The sequence below is a fragment of the Phyllostomus discolor genome, chromosome 14 (assembly GCF_004126475.2).
Source record: "Phyllostomus discolor isolate MPI-MPIP mPhyDis1 chromosome 14, mPhyDis1.pri.v3, whole genome shotgun sequence".
Taxonomy (NCBI): domain Eukaryota; kingdom Metazoa; phylum Chordata; class Mammalia; order Chiroptera; family Phyllostomidae; genus Phyllostomus; species Phyllostomus discolor.
In genome coordinates, this window is record NC_040916.2 from 48,587,006 (window position 1) to 48,603,628 (window position 16,623).

At 58.1% G+C, this 16,623-nt stretch overlaps 2 protein-coding genes across 5 annotated transcripts; both read right to left on the bottom strand.

The window, feature by feature from the left end:
* Window positions 1-744: 744 nt before the first annotated feature.
* PBXIP1 (PBX homeobox interacting protein 1) lies at window positions 745-11,381 on the bottom strand. Of its 4 annotated transcripts, none has more exons than XM_028502805.2 (11): window positions 11,279-11,381; window positions 8,899-8,985; window positions 7,037-7,163; window positions 6,719-6,783; window positions 6,480-6,645; window positions 4,817-5,050; window positions 4,669-4,692; window positions 4,310-4,392; window positions 4,077-4,208; window positions 2,228-3,450; window positions 745-1,776 (listed from the first exon to the last, which is right to left on the bottom strand). In XM_028502805.2, exons 2-11 carry the CDS (start codon window positions 8,947-8,949, stop codon window positions 1,695-1,697), a joined length of 2,187 nt encoding a protein of 728 aa, XP_028358606.1. In that variant the 5' UTR covers window positions 8,950-8,985; window positions 11,279-11,381; the 3' UTR covers window positions 745-1,694. The 4 variants fall into 4 exon arrangements, with proteins under 4 accessions (XP_028358606.1, XP_035871143.1, XP_028358607.1 ...); XM_036015250.1 differs by lacking the exon at window positions 11,279-11,381 and adding an exon at window positions 9,943-10,056; XM_028502806.2 differs by lacking the exon at window positions 11,279-11,381 and adding an exon at window positions 9,640-9,882.
* Window positions 11,382-12,237: 856 nt separating this feature from the next.
* On the bottom strand, window positions 12,238-16,346 carry PYGO2 (pygopus family PHD finger 2). The gene is made up of 3 exons (XM_028502922.2): window positions 16,028-16,346; window positions 15,561-15,610; window positions 12,238-14,956 (listed from the first exon to the last, which is right to left on the bottom strand). The coding sequence occupies exons 1-3, from the start codon at window positions 16,128-16,130 to the stop codon at window positions 13,895-13,897; spliced, it is 1,215 nt and encodes a 404-aa protein (XP_028358723.1). The 5' UTR covers window positions 16,131-16,346; the 3' UTR covers window positions 12,238-13,894.
* Between the last annotated feature and the right edge of the window lie 277 nt (window positions 16,347-16,623).

Consider the following 16,623-nt stretch of genomic DNA (forward strand, 5'->3'; position numbering starts at 1 on the left):
ATGCCAGCCCCAGACTCTGGCCCTCCACCGACTTGTATGTGCTCCTCCCAGCCCCTTCTCCAGAAATAGCACAGTCCTCTCCTACAGCACCCCCAACCCCTGGCACCACCTCTCTGCCTATGAGGACATTCTTCATCAGGTCTCGCTGCTCTCTGTCTTGCTGTAGAAAGCAAGTACACAGCAGACTGTATAAATGTTTGCTGAATGTGTGGTCCTTGTTGCATCTCCAGCCAGCCCTGCCTCCGTCCGCCCCACACCTCCCCGCAGCTGCATTAAATGAGCTGATACACTCACAGCCCTTGAACAGAGAGGGGCACCCTGTGAAGTCACGTAGTGTTACATAAGCACTTGCTACCCATCGTGGCCCCTTCTGGATGGAGCCTGCAGGCCCCTCCCCTGTACTAGTAACACTTCTGACCTAGCCTGCAGTCACCCCGCATCCCGCCCCCTAGGGGATTCCCAGGGTATCAAGAAGCCCCTCAGGATGGACTTCCTAAAGCATAGCCTAACGGAGACTGGGTCTTCTTGGAAAAGCTCACCCGTGAACAGGTTGGGGTCAGTGGGGTGGGGTCCGAGATTTGGGGCACTAAGTAGTGGGGGGGCAGGCCAAGGTCTGGAGCAAATGTGGGGCCAGGGCGCCACCTAGCGGCTCCCTCACCTCCCCAACCCAGAAGCTTCATGATGGGAGGTGGTAGGAAGGGTTCTCCCCTCCCTCAAGGGTGAAATAACTTTTGAGTGCCAAAGTCTGGACATTTTGCTTATATTGCTTTATTTAATGTCTCCCCAAGCCCTCCAATCCCCTTTTATGAGGATAAGAAACACAAGGTTCCTGGAAATTAACTTGCCCAAGATTACTCAGCCTGGATTTGGGCCCAGGGCTCGGATGCCAAAGCCCATGTTCGTTTTCTACATCTTGCAAGGGTGCAGGCAAGTCCGCTGTAAGCGAATGGGGTGCTCCAGCCCCTGTAAGCAGATGAGGTGTTCCAGCCCAGAGGGCCCGAACTGTTGGGAGGGCACAGAGAGGGGAAATGGGTGTATGGGGGGAGGGAAGTACCAGTGCCGACGAGGTGGTGGAAGTGTCTCCCTGCCCTTGGAAACCACCCCAGGTGACAGACCTGGCCAACGTCACAGCTCCAAAAGCTCTTGACTGGGATCTGAGTTCACAGTTCCAACGGGGAGGTGAGGCCAAGTGAGAAGCCAGTGTAAGAAGGGGACTTCACCCCCTGGGGAGAGCTGCTTCCAACTCTAATAAAGCCCCAGGGGAAGCCCTGATTCTGGGCCTCCAGCCAGCAGCTCTCGAGCCCCAGAGGGCACGGGGTCAGGGGGTGGGGACCGTGGCCCACTCTGGGGCAGCACACACAAGAGGCGGGAAGCTCTTTGGTTTCAGAATCAGAATGCCACCCCCCACCCCAGCCCATTCCATCTCCCCATAAAACAAGCTTCTCCCCCGTCCCCTTTCACATTCGGCATGACCTAATCAGACTGCCAAGGGGCCCAGCCCAGGGCCCTGGACACGCGTGTACATTTGCGCAGACAGCAAGGCAGGCCCAGCTACGGCCTTCTTCTAGAGAAAGTGGCATCAGTGCAGGGCTGGGTGATTTCACTCTCCTCTGTGAAGGACATTCAAGGACACCAACCAAGCCAGGAGAGATGGCAGTTTTTAGCAGTCCCCAGGGGTCGGAGAACAGCAGGCCTCAGCCCCTGCGGTGGTGGCTGCGCTCCTCCCTGGGCCCCACGACTCTGGGGCTCCGCCAGTGTTTGTCTTTCTTCCCGGACCTGTGGGGAGGAGGGCGGGAAGAGGCCTTTAGAGAATAATGCCACGTGCTAAAGAAGGGTTCCCTGAGGAGAAGGGGGCCCTGTTTCCCTTAAGGAGGCCAATCACATTGAGGGCCAGACCTAGTCTCCCAGAATGAAGGCCCCCGCTGGGGAGGCAGGAAGGTGGAAGCAATCTCCCTCACGCCCTGGGCCAAGCGGATGTAGGCAGGTCAGGACAACTGGGGAGGAAAAATCCCCCGGCCCAAAGGGGACGCCTTTCGGGGGAGCGTGGCAGCCTCCTGCCCTCAAAGACAGGAATGTATCTGGCTTACGAGAAGCCGGAAGGGACTAACAGTGGAGACAAGGACCCATATGAAAGGCCCTGGTCTCAGGACCCTTGCTCCTTCACACAGCTCCCACCTCTCCCCTTCTCCTCTGTCCCACCAGACCCAGCGCCCCCACAGCGGCCCACCTCTTCTTCAGTGCTTTGTCTCCAAAGAAGTGGCTGAAGATGAAGTCCTCAAAATCATCCACCTCATCGTCATCACCTGTCTGTCTCACCGCCACCTCCTCTAGGCTGTCCTCCAAGGCATCCACAAAGTCCCGAAAGCGGAGGCGGTCGTGGCGGAAGATGCCATCCTCACCAAAGTAAGCTGGCGAGAGGGGTAGCTCCTCGGTCAGTTGCCCGGCCCAGGGCAGGCGCGCCAGGTATGTCCTCAGCAGAGAGGCCATCTCCTGCTGCCGCACTGGGGCTAGCTCAACGCCATACAAGGCCAGACCCTCCTGTCGGGCACACTCATGCACGCCCGAGCAGCCCTGGGGTGCCCGGTACTTGTGCCTCAATAGCTCCGCCCAGAATGGCTGGGGGTTACGTCTGTCTTTAGCCCCTTCCTTCCGCTGAGGGTGCTTCTGCTTTTCTCCAGAGGAGTGGAGGCTCCCACTTTTCCTCGGGGACTCCTTGGGACTCTGTTGCTTACCATCCTTCTTGCCCGACTCCTCTGCCCTTGGCTTGCCCTCCTTCCATCTCCCTGCCAGCTGCATGTCCTCCTCACCCCTCCAGCTCTTCTTCCTTTCCCAGCCAGATTCCTCCTTTTTATGCTTCCAGTGCCCAGCCTTCCAGTCCTGCTGCCCGTCCCGCCACTTTTCCTTTCCACTCCCCTCTCTGGAACCCTGGAAGTATGGCTCCTGATGCCAGGTTTCTGAGGCATTGGCAGGGACCCCAGTGTCCTGGCCCCAGTTCCCCAGGCCCTGCAGCTTCTGGGCCAGCCTGTGGCCCAGCTCAGCAAGGCCAGGGTGAGCTGGGTCCCCCTGGCCTGCATCCTTCAAGCTCCGCTCCAGGTCCTGCTGCACAGACCCCAGGAGCCGCCGCTGCCTCTCCAACTCTTGCCTTAATGCCTGGGCCTCAGCCTCCAGCTGTTCTTTCTGCTCTAGGAAGCCAGTGTCCTGCCCCCAAGGGCCTTGCTCCTTGGAGACCTTGCCACCTTGTGGGCCTCTGCCCCAGCTGAGGCACACCCCATCGGTCCCCCGGACGCAGTCAGCCTCTAGCCCCTGCAGGCGGGCCCGCAGCTGCTGCAGCTCTGACTCCAGGGCCCTCTGGAAGGCCTTGCCCTGCTGCAGGGCCCCTCGGAGCTGGGCATTTTCCTCTTCTAGCCCTTTGGGCTGGTGCATCAGGCTCCGAAGCTCTTCCTTCTGGGCCTGGAATGGTGTGGAGATGGAGGGTACCACAGAAGGGTATATTCAGGATGAGTCCAGTGCCTTCTACCCCAATTCTATTCCAGTATAGTGGACAGGTGGCCCAAGGCTCTTTTATGGCCTGCGATACTCGGAGGATTTGGTTCTAGCCTCCCTCCACCATCCGCAACATGCGCCAGATCCTGGGGTCCCCAAATTCAGTCACAAGCCCCAGCTTCTATGTCCGTATATAAGCACACACTTCGATTCACCTAAGGATAGCCAACATGTGGCTCTCATTACCTAGTTTCCACCTCCTATGCCCAGAACAGACATTACTAATTGATCACAGTCCTTCTTTCCCATTGAGCCTTGGCATGTTCTTCAAATCCTCCACCCAATGCTCTAAGCAGACCATACCAATCAATCAGAGGTGGCATGCCACATGAAACAGGTATGCCAGCCCTGGCCTAATCTTTAGCATGAGAAATATGAGCAGAGAACTAGGAAGATGACCTCCTAGAGTGGAAAACGGACAGGGTTAAGGTATATGGGTAAATAGGGGAAATTTCTTTTTGAGGGAGGACAGTGGGACAGACACTTGACCTAAGGAGGGCTGGCCTACCCCACTGCTTCCTGCTTGCGCCTACCTGAAGCTGGGCCTGCAGCAGGCGGATATCCTGGTTCTCCTTGGCCAGCTTGTCCAGCAGAAGGGCCATGTTCTGCAGGCTGGGGACGCTGTCCGGGGGCGCTGAGGCCTGCAGCTGCTGCTCCAGCCCCTCCTGAAGGCAAAGGAGCCAATTACCCTACCCTGACCCACAGCCCAGGCAGCCCTGAACACCCCCAGCCAGGCCGGCACACTGAGGGCCACCTTCACACAAACCTGCCCCTCCCCCACAGCATCCGGTGTCTCGGAGTCCACTGGGGCATCTGGAAAGACCTGCAGCTCCACTTCCTCCGAAGGCCCTGTGGGAGAGTGCAGTCCTGAGACTGGCCCCCAGGCACCCAGAACCCGCTCCTCCCACTCACGCACAGGGTCACTGTCCTGCCCTGGACCCACCCCTGACTGAGAGGTCCAGCCAGCTGAAGAGCCAAGGATTGCTCTGAACAGCTGACAAGGCACAACTGAGCAATAAACGTACACCCCCGGCATCCCTACTTCTGACCCAAACTGCTGCCCCCATCGGCCTCCCTCAGCTGGGAGGGGACAGACACCAACAAGCCAGGGCCCTCCCCACTCACCGCTCTCCCACTCTGAGAGGCCACCTGAGGACGGAGACAGAGCAGCCCGGTGAGACCTCAGAGGAGGGCGTGGGGTGAGGCGAAGGGCAGGGGGACAGGAAGGGCCAGGCTACAGGCTCAGGGCCCCAGGAGGGGAGGCGCCACTCACCAGAGAAGAGGAGGACCCCTAGGCCCAGAAGTACCAGGGCCCCGAGGAGGCACATGTTGAGGGAGAGGCCCAGCTCCCCACTTATGCCCGGGCCTCTGGCCTCGTCCCCCACACCCAGGGGCAGCGGAGGCTGAGGAGCGCTGGGCTCCCGGCCCCGCCGTCTCCGCAGACCCTCCACGTCCACGTCGGTGTCATCCTCGCTGCTGGTGCAGTGGGCCTCCTCCCCGATCCACGCTGGAGGAAGGGTGGGGACAAGGCAGTGAGGCAACTGCAGAGGTGGGACACGGGAAGAGGGGAATGGGGGGGAGGCACAGGGAGGCCCCCAGCCCTGATCACAGAGAGGCGTCTGTCTGCACAAGCGTCAGTGACCCCCCCTGCCCAGTCTGGAGATGGGAGACTGGTCCTTTCGGTCTGCAAACTACAAGGGCAGCTTCATCCTAAAAGCACCCTCCTTCCTCCCATCACCTCCTACAGGATGCCTCCCATCAAGCTCCTACAGCGACCACCATCCTCCCAGGTCAGTCCTGACTCTGGCCACTCCTGTGCAGTCCCTCTCTGGCTCCACCTGGTCCTAAAGGTGGTGGTCTCCTGACACCACTTCTGTTCTCTGCTCTTCTCACTGTACCCACCGTCTCTGCCCCACCGCCGACGGCCCCCTGGAGCAGAGGAATCTGTCCTGCCTGACCTGGCCTCCCTAGAGGTCCAGGTCCAGACGTCTGCCTGCCCACCGGTCACGCCTACTCGGATACCCCGCGGGGACCAAACACTCAACACACTGCCCTCCGAACTGGTTCTCTCCTGGTGTCGCCCCAATTCGGGGAAAGGCACACTGCGACCATCTAGCCAACCGAAGCCTTCACATCACATCCAGACAGTTCGACACCTGAACATCTTGACATCGCACGCCTTGTGTGTGCCATAGTTCCGGTCTCCATCAGCTTTGCCTGACCACTGCAGTGGCCCCCTAAATGGCCTGAGGCCGTGGCCTCTCCCTCCACCCTGTCACCTCCAACACAGATGAGTTCATACGCTCTTCTGCCACAAACCTCGGGTGCAGCCTCCTCAGCACAGGACAGACGGCCCCCAGCCCTTGGCTGACACTGCAGCCTGGGCCCGGCTGTCCTCTTCCTCCTGCCCTGCCTACTGAAAAGCCTGCTCTTTGCTCCAGGCTCCGCCCAAACGTCACCTCCACGGTCAACCTTCCCCAACCACCCCTGCCTCCTTTCCCCTCAACCTCCCTCAACCTGTCCCCTGACTGAGCCACCCTCCCCCTCCTGTGGGAGCAGCTTAATTATATGTCCCTTTGCCTAGGCCACGAACCATCCGCTCCCCCTCCTCCCGCACGCAAAGAGCTAACTCGTGGTAAGGACTCAGGGGACAAGAGTTGAATCGAGAGGCAAGAAAAGAGGAGGCCCCAGGGCAAGGAGAAAAGAGCCAACCGGACCTGGGCACTCCCACTTTTCATCTGTGTGACCTAGGTCAAGTCACCTAACCTCTCTGAGCCTCAGGGGGAGGGGGTGAGGACTCCCCGATACAATTTAAGGAAGCACCGAGCTACTAAGTCCTGGAGCCTGGCCCGGGGCCATGCTCAGCAGGGATGGCTACTCCCACAAACACACCTTCCGGAAGAACAGTGCCAGAGGGGGACGAGGAGGACTCTCACCGGCTTTGGGGGATGAGGGCAGACTCTGTTCCGAGCTCTGATCCTCCAGGTCCTGTGTCTCCCGTCCCAGCTCTGCCACCACTGGGGTCTCCTCCAAGTCTCCCTGGGCCACTGTGTCTCCTGAGCCAGGGCACTCCACACCATGACCATCACCTTCCAGCGCGCCCTGATTTAGACACAGCTGTGAGCAGCTCCCCACCCTGCCCACTTCCTTCCCTGTCCTCAGCGAAGGTCCTCACCTTGGCCTCGGTCTCCTCTGGCAGAATGGGACCAGACTGGGAGCTCTCACTCTGGCAGAGGGTCTCTGTAGTGAAAGAAAAGGCCCAGGGAAAACACCACAGCCCCCCAGTTACACTTCCTACACAGCCCTCTCGCTCCTGCAGGCCTCAACTGGTTGGAAGAGGCAGGAAAAAGCCAGGATGGAATGAGGGGAGAATATCTTAAACTGAGATTAATGTGGGAAATGAGACTAACCAGCTTCCCTTCCCTGATTAAGCCGGAACCCTAGAACACGGAAGAGAGATGGTTGCACCCCACCCTCAGCAAGGGCCTTTTACCTTCTCCATCCAAGGTCCCAGCTAGTTCTTCGCCATCTGCCTTGGAGGAGCTCCAAGGGGCCTGGGGAGCTCTCTGAGGTTCTAGGTCCACCCTGGACTCGGGGCCCAGGGTCTCCACAGGCAGGCTCTGGGGAAGGGGAACAAGCAGGAGGTGCTCCAGAGAAAGGACAACAGGCCAAACCAGAGTCCCTAGGACCAGCTGCGCTGCTCAGGGACCCCAACCCACATGTCACAGAAACTCAGCACACCGAGTAGTGAGCTGATCCTAAGCGAGGCGGAGTGAGGAGTCCGCTGGCACTGAGCATCGCAGCTCCATCGTGTCTGGCCCTTCCTACCCTCACCTGCCGCTGAGGAACCGTCAGAGGCTCAGTTCTGCTTAACAAAGAAGCATCACTGGACCAAGGCGCTGGACACCAAACGAACCTGCCCCCCACCCAGAAGCTGGGTGCACAGAGCCTGGGTCTCCCTCCCCTCCAAGATCGTCAGCACTTCCCTCCCTGTTACTGGCTGCAAGGTAGGAGGATGGCAAGAGAACCAAGTCCCCTGGGTGCCTAAGGGTCACAGTGGTCAGGTCCTCCAGGGGCTTCCCTGCAATTCCCCTCAAACAGCTGGCACGCCCACTTCACTTACATCTTCTAAGCTTTTCTGGCTTTTCCCACTCCCTGCCGTACAGCCCTCTCCCAGTTGGTGCTTACAGAAGCCTGGCCCTCTGCATCCGTCCTTGCCTCGCCTGTCTGCCGTGGTGCTGCGAGCCTGGCTGTCCAGCTCGGCCTCTTCTCTCCATGTGCATTCCTTCTCAGCGGGCCTGTCACCTGCTTACCCTGTCCATGGCTCCCGCCACCCCTCCAAGAATAATTCTTGACCTTAGAATGTTTCTTTGCAATTTTGGAATCACTTTTTTCTCATGGCCACCTCTACAAGGCAAGAATCACAACCCACCCTTTTCACAGGGGAAGACAGCAAGGCACAATGCACAGCCGTCCACAAAGGCACCCCAGGGCTCTGAGAGCAGAGTGTCCACCCTGTCCTACTGGCGAGCCCCAGTCCGTGTGTCCTGCTACAGCGTCACCCCTGAGGTCGGCTTCTTCCCCACACAGCTGGGTTCCTCCAGGGCACTCGAACTCCACGTGCCTAACTCCAGCTCCTCGCCTTCGCTCCTGGCAGTTCTAACGCACCAAGCCACTGGGGCTTGGATCCCTTTACAAACTCTCCCCAGCCCCTCAGTCCTCCATCCCGCCAGCCCCTCCACCCTTCTCAGTGGCTTCAGGAGCACAAGAATCCACTGGGTCTGAGCCCCACCAACTACTGCTTGGACTACAGGATTTTTAAAACACCCTCCGCCTGTGCCCCAAAGCCGCAGAGGCTCCGCCCTCTGCCCGGGCAATGAGTGTCCTGACTCCTTCAGACTCAGAGCCCTCAGTGGTTTCCCAGCAGGATGAGCCCTGAATGCCTGAGCCAGGCCCATCAGAGGTTGTCTCCCAGAGGGCCCAGGCTCGGCCCTGGCCTCACTCCAACACTCTGACCCCTGCTGCAGCCTCACCCAAGGGGCCTCCTCATCGTCTCTGCAGAATGGCTTTCCTGCTGTGCCTCATACCCTCTGGTCAGGCCGGTCTCCCTACCGGAATTTCTTTCTGACTTCCCACAGCTCACAACAACAGTTGGTTCCCTACTTTCCAAGCACAGTCAAGTCCCAGCACCTGACTCGTGAGGTCTGATTTCCTTCCCCTGACACTAGGGTCCCTTTCACAGGTGGCAGGAGGTGAGGCAGATGACCATCAGGACCAAGGAAGGGACAGACCCAGAAAGCAGCCCAGCCCTGCAGGAGTCCCCCTCCAGGAGGTTCCCAGGCCTGCTTTTCCTACCTCTGAGCCAGCAAGCATCCAGGTGTTGTCCGAATCTGGGCAGGAGGCCATAGTTGCTGAGGTCCTTGAGGCTGCAGGGGCTGCCACCTGCAGAGAAGAGCTTCAGCAGCCCTGCTCCCTTCAGGAGAGGCAGGATGCAGGGAGCAGCCCGGCTGGGTTCCGAGGCTTAAAGGCTGCCCAGCAGCTTCCAGACCAGCCTGGTTCAGTCCTCCTGACCCTAGCACTTCATCTCTGCTGGGCAGTATTTGTCTTGCAAATCAGAACCTGTGGGCAGCCAGGGAAGCTTGCCTGTCCCAAGGACCAACAGGGCTTTGGGAAACTGAACTGACCTTGAAAGGTCAAGTCAAATCAGAGGGCTGGAAAGGCTTTGGGGAATAACCAAGCCAACTGTCTCATGCTGTGGCCAGGGCACACGGAGGCCATAAAGTGGCTGAGCTGACTTACAAAGACGAATGGCAAAAAAGAGTGAGGAAAACAACCCAGCCCTCCCTTCACCCAGGCAGGCTCCCCCCAAGTCATTGCCTCCTCCCCAAGGCTAGGAAGAGAAGACTCCACTGCCTCCTTCAGCCCTAAGTCTCCTATTCACCCACCCACCATAAGTCCTTCTTACAGTCTAGTTCAGGGGCCCTCAACACTGGGTGCACACTTTTCAGTCTCAGGGCATCTGAGACTCTGATTCAATTGTGATCAGGGGCAGGCGCAGGCAAGGATCTTTTTGAAAACCTCCCAGGCGGTTCTCACCTGCAGCCAGGGGTGGGAGTCTGAACGTGCCTTTAGTCGCTCTTCTCTTACCCTCGCTCTCCAGTTCAAATTCTGTGCCCTTCTGAGCAACCCCCGAGTTTCATCTAAGGGAACTTAAAGCTGATTGGGGAAAGGGCTTTATGACAACTGTCATGTACAAAGACTTTACAGTTTTGAAAGCATGGACAGAAACCAGGGCTGTGGTCCTGCCCGGGAGGATCTGCTCTGACTCGGCAGAGTGGGGGCGGGAAGTTTCTGCTTCCAAAGCCTGGTACCAAGGAAGGCAAGTAGAAAAGGACCCACCCTTTCATCCAAGGCCCCGAGTGACCCCTCAGCTGGGCACCTGCAGCTGGAAGCTGGCTGGCATAAAGGTGGAGGAATAGAGGGGCTGACCCCCCTGAGTCTTGAGCTATGATCCTACAGAGAAGGATAAATAACTTCTTACTTGGGGGCTAGTTCCCCTGGGGGACAGAAGTGAGGCTGGGAGGACTGATGGCAGTTCCACCTTCGGAAACCACGTGCTGTTCCCTTATGTATAAGTGGGTGTAAGGCACACAGTGGGTCTTCAAGATCCAAGCCCACAACAGATGAAGGAGAGCTCAGTGTCTTTCCCTATGCCTATGTCTCCCAGACACACACACCCATCCCGTAAGGACACAGGAGAACGGCTGCAGTGACTCCCCGTTCCCAGTCCCACAGCCCCACCCCCCACCACCAACCAGCTTCTATGGGCCTCCACAGAGCCAGCACTGTGCAGCCACCCTGCTCTCAGGCACCTCCTCCGCTGCTCTGTCACCATCTCCCCATCCCCAGTTCCTGTGTGACTGTTAACAGGTGGTGGCAGGAAGGAAGTGCAGCAGCTTGGGCTGAGGTCCCTGTTTATCCCTGGCTGTGTACAGCCTGCTCAGGTCCTCCAGAACCAAGCACTATGGTAACCAGCTTGTGATGTCAGACCATTGTCTCCATGGAAACCGGCAACGGTATTTGGGTCAACAAGACAAACACTTCTGAGACCCAAACAGGAGACAATGCTGGAACCGTTGCACGCAGGGTTCTAAGCCCTGGTACCTCTCTTGGTTGGGTTCACCCAAGATTCCAAAAGATCCCCCTGTTCTCCCAAGTCAACATCTCATGCCTTATTAGGAAGTTCCTTCTGCTGTCTAACCTCTACCCTTCCGCTCTGTCCTTTCAGATCTCTTTCTCATCATCGCTCTCTGGGAAGAAAACCCACCACCACCCCCTCCTGCACTACCCCCTCTCTCTTCATTCAGGCAGAAATCAACAAAAACACCCTTTAAGGACTGTCAGAGATTTCTGCTATTTCTACAAGACAGCTAAAGGGGGAGCTCTCCCATTCCGTTCAAAGATGGGAATTCTGGTCTAGCTAATGTCAACCCCTCTAAGAGTTGTTCCCCCAAAGCTCTAAAGCGAAGGACTTAGGGCCACAAGTACTTGCCCGGGGGCCCCAGAGCAAGTTCCTGTTTTGGCAAAAGCAGCCCATGGTCCCCTTTCCCCCATTCCAGCAGTGACAGCAGCTCTGCAGACTCCGTGGAGCACAACCCTTTGCGTTCGGCCCTTCCTCTCCGTTACCCTCCCTCCCACGGCACATCTGCGGGCCCTCTCCGCTCTGGGGAATTACCTGATCCTGCTCTGGCTTCAGTCTTCAGCTGAACTTGTTGCGGGCTCCCCTGGTTCCCAGCCCCAGAAAGCAGAGTAGTCATGTGACCCAGGATTGGCCAATGGGGAGTCAACTTCCCTGAGGGCGGGGGTGGGTGGAAACTTTTGGCCAATGAGAACTAGAGCGGAGGGGCGGGGTGGGGGTGGGGACGGAAAGATAAGGGAGGACCTGTACAACCCTAACACCTGGGCTTGCCTCCTGGTGGGAGATTGGAATTCCAACAAACTGAATTTTGGGTGACCATCCCTCCTTTCCCAGTGTCTGTTTACTAGAAGGAAGACTCAACTGAAAGGTAAACGGTGGCATCTCCAGAGAGGACAGGGACAAAAGCCAAATTGGGCCCAGGATAGACACAGGCAGCTGCAGGATGGGGGAGGGGAGAGTGGCAAGTCGTGGTTGGAAATAGCCTTCCTGCCGCCCTCCCCTTTCTGCTGCCTGCAGATTGTTTAAGGATGCCCCTATCCCTTGTTTAAAAGAGGGGCCTGAAAAGCATCCCCAAATGACATCTGCCGAGCCAGGCAGGGGGTGCCCCTTCCCCCATCCTTGGGCCTACGTTCGAGACCTAACCCAAATAACTGGAGGTTGGAGGGTAGGCGCTACACCCGAGAAGGCTAAAGGCACTTGTTTCCCCGAGGCCCAGGAGGCAAGGCTCCTGCTAGGCTCCAGGCCGGGCCCAGGAATGTGCTCAGAAAAGAAACTTTCTCAAAGCAGGGACGGACAGGTAGGTTGGGGGAATGCGGGCGTAAGACGGGGGGCATGCAGGACTCCCTCCACCCAGGTCCAGCTACAGGGCTAGATCTTTCTGCCATCCCCACTAACCAGGACCCTCAGGGCATACACGACCCCCCACCCCAAGTGCCCTTCCCAGCAGTGACGTTTACCCACCCCAACCTTTGTGCACAGGAACAGCAGCGAGTCCGTCTGGATTTTCAAGTCATTTTATTAATCCAACAGTACAAAAGACCCCTCTCCCACCACCTCAACTCTGCCACCCCCACTTTCTTCCAAAACAGTGAGGGAGGGACTGAGCAGGCTTCCCACAGGAGCCACTTTACAAAATGCTGATGTGGGGGAAGGCAGCACAAAAATAGCAACAGATGAAAGGGGCAACAGAACCACAAACACAACACAAAGACCAGCAGAGGGGCCACTCTCTGTTGTTTTAAAGTTGGGGGTGGGGACCCAAAGAGGCCACAGGCCCCTCCTTTCTTCCCACAGCCTCAAAGGCTGGCTGGCTGCACTAGACAGGCAAGCCGAGTTCTGCAGCGTTACCTGTCTCCTCTGCACGTGCTGGGGTCTGGGCAACCACTAACCCTCCCCGCCCCACTGAGCAATGTGTGCAGGAGCGCTTAAAGATCAGCTGTGAGGGGCTCCTCAACAGGCCCCAGGCTTTATCTCTGGCAGGCAGTGCTTTAAAATAAAAACAAAGCACAGCATTGGATTCTGCCTGAGAAATGAGTACTGAACACCTGGCCTGAGGATATAAAGGAGCAGGGGAAGAGAGAATACCCAAGCTCTGAACTGCATTTCAGTACCTTGGCAACGAGGGTCCTGCTGCTTCCCCCACCCACAGGCTGTGACAGGGATCCTTTTATCAGAAGAAATGAGGTATAAGGGCCCTGAGCCCTTTCAAGCTTTCTCCTGCAATCAAGCCAGAGAGGTGGGGGAAGGAGGGCACCGGAAGTTGAGGACCAACGCTGAGAACGATGTGCAACAGCTGGGCAGGGCCGGGGCACAACACTGTAAGGGCTTCCAGGGCTGTCCAAACTTCCAAATACTCTGGTCTGTCAGACCACATATCCCAGTTTTTGGCAAAAAAAAAATATGGTCATTAGCAGAAAAGCTCGAGAAAGGCTGAGAAAGGACCAGTGACTTTGGTATGAGGGAAATGTGTCCCGACAGCATCCTTTACCTACTGTCTCGAAGCCCCAAATCACCAAGAAAATGCCGTGGCCAAGAACTCCTGTTTCTTCAGACTATTTGGTTCTCCGAGTGGGGAAGAGTTGAGCAGGTTTTGGAGGTGGTAAGGGGAAAGTAGAAAAAGGGGAACATCCCTTTTTATCCCCCAATGCTGTCTCTCAGAGCCCATGGAAGGGCTGTTGTAGGGAATGGGAAGAGACCGGAACTCCTCTGGCCGGAAACCCTTAACACTTGACTCCAAAAACTAAGGCTGGAGCTGTGGGGCTAGATAGAGGCATGTTAGGCACAGGTGTTTGGGACGTCCATCCATCTGCGGAGGGGACATCTCTGCCTTCCAGATCTTTCTCCAGCCTCTTCTCTCTTGCAGCCATACCCCTAGAGGCTTCCGGAGACTGCCAACAAAAGGTGGCTCTGCTCAGCAGGGCTTTGGTTTCCTGGATCTCTGTAGATCTCCACGTGAAAGTTCCCACAACAGTGAGTGATCCAGGTTCTCCTGCCTGCCCACCCCAGTTCCTCTTCTGCCCCCAGGAGCCACTGTGTTTCTGCTCCAGGGGGATGGGACACCAGTGGAAACAAGGACTAAGAGCCAGACGCGAAACAATCACCCTGGAAGAGCAGGGAGGAATGTATGCACTTCCCTGGGTCACCTGGCCAGTGTCACCCATCGTTGGCAGCCACCAGCTGCCCCATGCCCTCTCGGATATAGACCGACTGGATCTCCTTGGTCTTGAGGCAGAGATCGCAGGCCCAGACTGCAGAAGCTTCAGTGGTCAGCAGCCCATAGGCGCTCTCAGTCATGCCCGTGCACTCTCGGTGGAACCACTTCTGGCAGGAGGCCTCACACAGAATGGCGTCCTGGTCATCGTTCACCTCGCTCCGACAGGCACCGCACGGGTACACCAGGCCCGGAGGAGGCTGGGGCCCTGAGCCCCCACCTGCCTTGCCAGGGGGCGCCAAACTGTTGGCATCTGGAGTGCCCCCACCGCGCCCACTGCTGTTCGGGGGGAAACTGGGCTGACTCCCATTAACGGCGGCAGCAGGGGAGCCCGAGTGGGGCTCCTGAGGAAAAGCAGTGGGAGCAGGTGGATTCAAGGGCTTCCCCCCGTCCTCACCGCCAGTGCCGGGAAAGCCAGGGTCCGGACCGGAAAAGGGACTTGTGTTGGGGGGCAGGCTGGGGAGGCCCTGACCAGGTCTCTGAAGAGAAGGGCCAAAAGGTGCTCCTGGCTGGGCAAAGCGCTGGGGGAGAGGAGGGCCCAGCTCCCCTCTGGGGGGTTGTCCCATGGTGGGTGAGATCATGGGACCAAAGCCCCCAACCGGGCCTGGCATCATCTGCCCACCGGGAGGGCTAAAGTTTTGACCCAGAGGCTGGTTGAAGGGTTGGCTAGGAAAGTTCATGTTGCCTGGGGGTGGGTAGCCAGGGCCCTGTGGGGGCATGTTGAAAGCAGGGCCCATAGGGTTGGGAGGGAAAGGGGGGGGCTGTCGACGAAGAGGCTGTGGACCCCCTCCACCTCCAGTGCCGTAGCCTGGGGGTACTTGGCCTGCCATGCCCCCCTGTACACGGAAGCCTCCAAAGGGGACAGGACTGCCAAGAAATGGAGGGGCCGCGCCCCCCACCTTAGGGGCTCCGAAGTCATCCTCAAAAGGGTTGGATGCAACCAGGTGATCCACCATAGGAGTCGGGGGTGGCGCAAACTCCGTCAGATGCGAGTATGCAGGGCCCTGGTGGGGAACAGAAGAGGGAAAGAGAGGGTCATGGAGGGGAAGTGCAGACCTAAACCAGGAGAGCACCGGAAACACAGTGCGCATTTTGGAAGCTGGCTCCAGCCACCTCAGATCTAAAACCAAGACGGACCTTAGTATGCCACAGAGAAATGGGGGAGCGCAGAGCAGCAACTGTGTTTTTAAAACAGGCAGAACTCTGCTGGAATCCCAGCTCTGACACCAAATAACCTCAGGACCCTCAGATTCCTTATCTGTAAGAGAGTCAACTGCCCACCTCCCCAAACCGTTAAAACAGTACAGCACAATCTTGGGCACCTAGGGAAAAATCAGTGATAGGTGCTATTGTTATGAGGGGACCAGGACAGGAAAAATGGGTGAGGAAGATTCTAAACCCGACTGACAAGGTCTTTGGTCAAATCATCTCGTCTCCCCCCACCACCCAAACTTGTTATGAAGCTGAAGGAAAGGACCAGGAACAGAGCAACAGAGACCACTTTCTCTTCTCCCTGCCCCTGACCAAGGCAAACCCTGGAGTGACAGAGTGGACAGTCCAGGGAGGGAGGGCCTGCTAGAATTCTCGCGCCCACTGACCACCATTCACCTGAGTGTTCGACTTCCTTCGCTTCTTTTCTGGGCTCTTCATTTGCAAACCTAGAGGAGCAGCAAAAAGCAAACACAAACAAGTTTCCCTGAGGTTTCCCCAACCTCCTTGCTCCCAGTCATGCTCGCAGGAACTCTCCTAAATTGAAAATACACTTACTTATTTACAACAGATAAGTACTTAAAAAAGATATAGTATGAAAAGTAAATTATACTACCACACTCTCAGCTGCCTCTTCCTTTAAATGAGACATCCCATCCCTTGACACTCAGATTCCCAAATGACTCCTGAAATTCCACGTGCCTCCAAACCAGGACACCTGCCCCTAACCCCTGGAGGGCTTCAGGCTTCACTCACACATCGCCTCTCGGCCTAAGGACTCCCGCCTCCCCCTGCCCGACTAGTCTCCCTTCCAAGACCCCCAAGTCCTCGGCTTCTCCAACCTCCAGCCCTCTCAACGCTCTCACCGGCCTTGCCCTGCTTCCTCCCGGTGCTGGGCGGCGCAGGGGGTGGTGCGGGGCCGCCACCTCCCTCCAGCTTGTCCGGTGGGGGCGGCGCCGAGGCGGCCATGGAGCGGGGGACCCGGGTCAGCGACGGCGGGGGACGGACGCGCCCTCGGGCGGTACCATCGCCCGGAAAGGGTGTCGGGGGCAGCACAGGCCCCCGAGGTGTGGCCACCCAGAGTGCGGCAGAGGGCAGGCGCCGACCTGAAGTGGTAAGAGTGCGCTGAACCCAGCTTCACTGCCCGCCTGCGGCCGCAGCCACCGGAACCGGAACTCGGCTTGGCCACCACCACTGAGCTGGCTGGGGGAGGCGGGGTCCGGCCTAGACCTTCCCAGAGCTCCGCCAGGGGGCAGGGCCGTACCACTGCAGGACCTGGGTGGGGGAGTGTGCACCGTACAGGGGGAGGCAGCGGTACAGGCTAGCTCCCCCGGGCAGGCGGCAGCCGGGTCCCCGCCCTCAACTGGACCGTACCATCCCATCCAGGGCCGGAGGGCCGCTGCACAGGGGAGCGCAGCCATGAGGCCTGGCTGTGCAGACTGCGGTCCGGTCCCCATTGCAA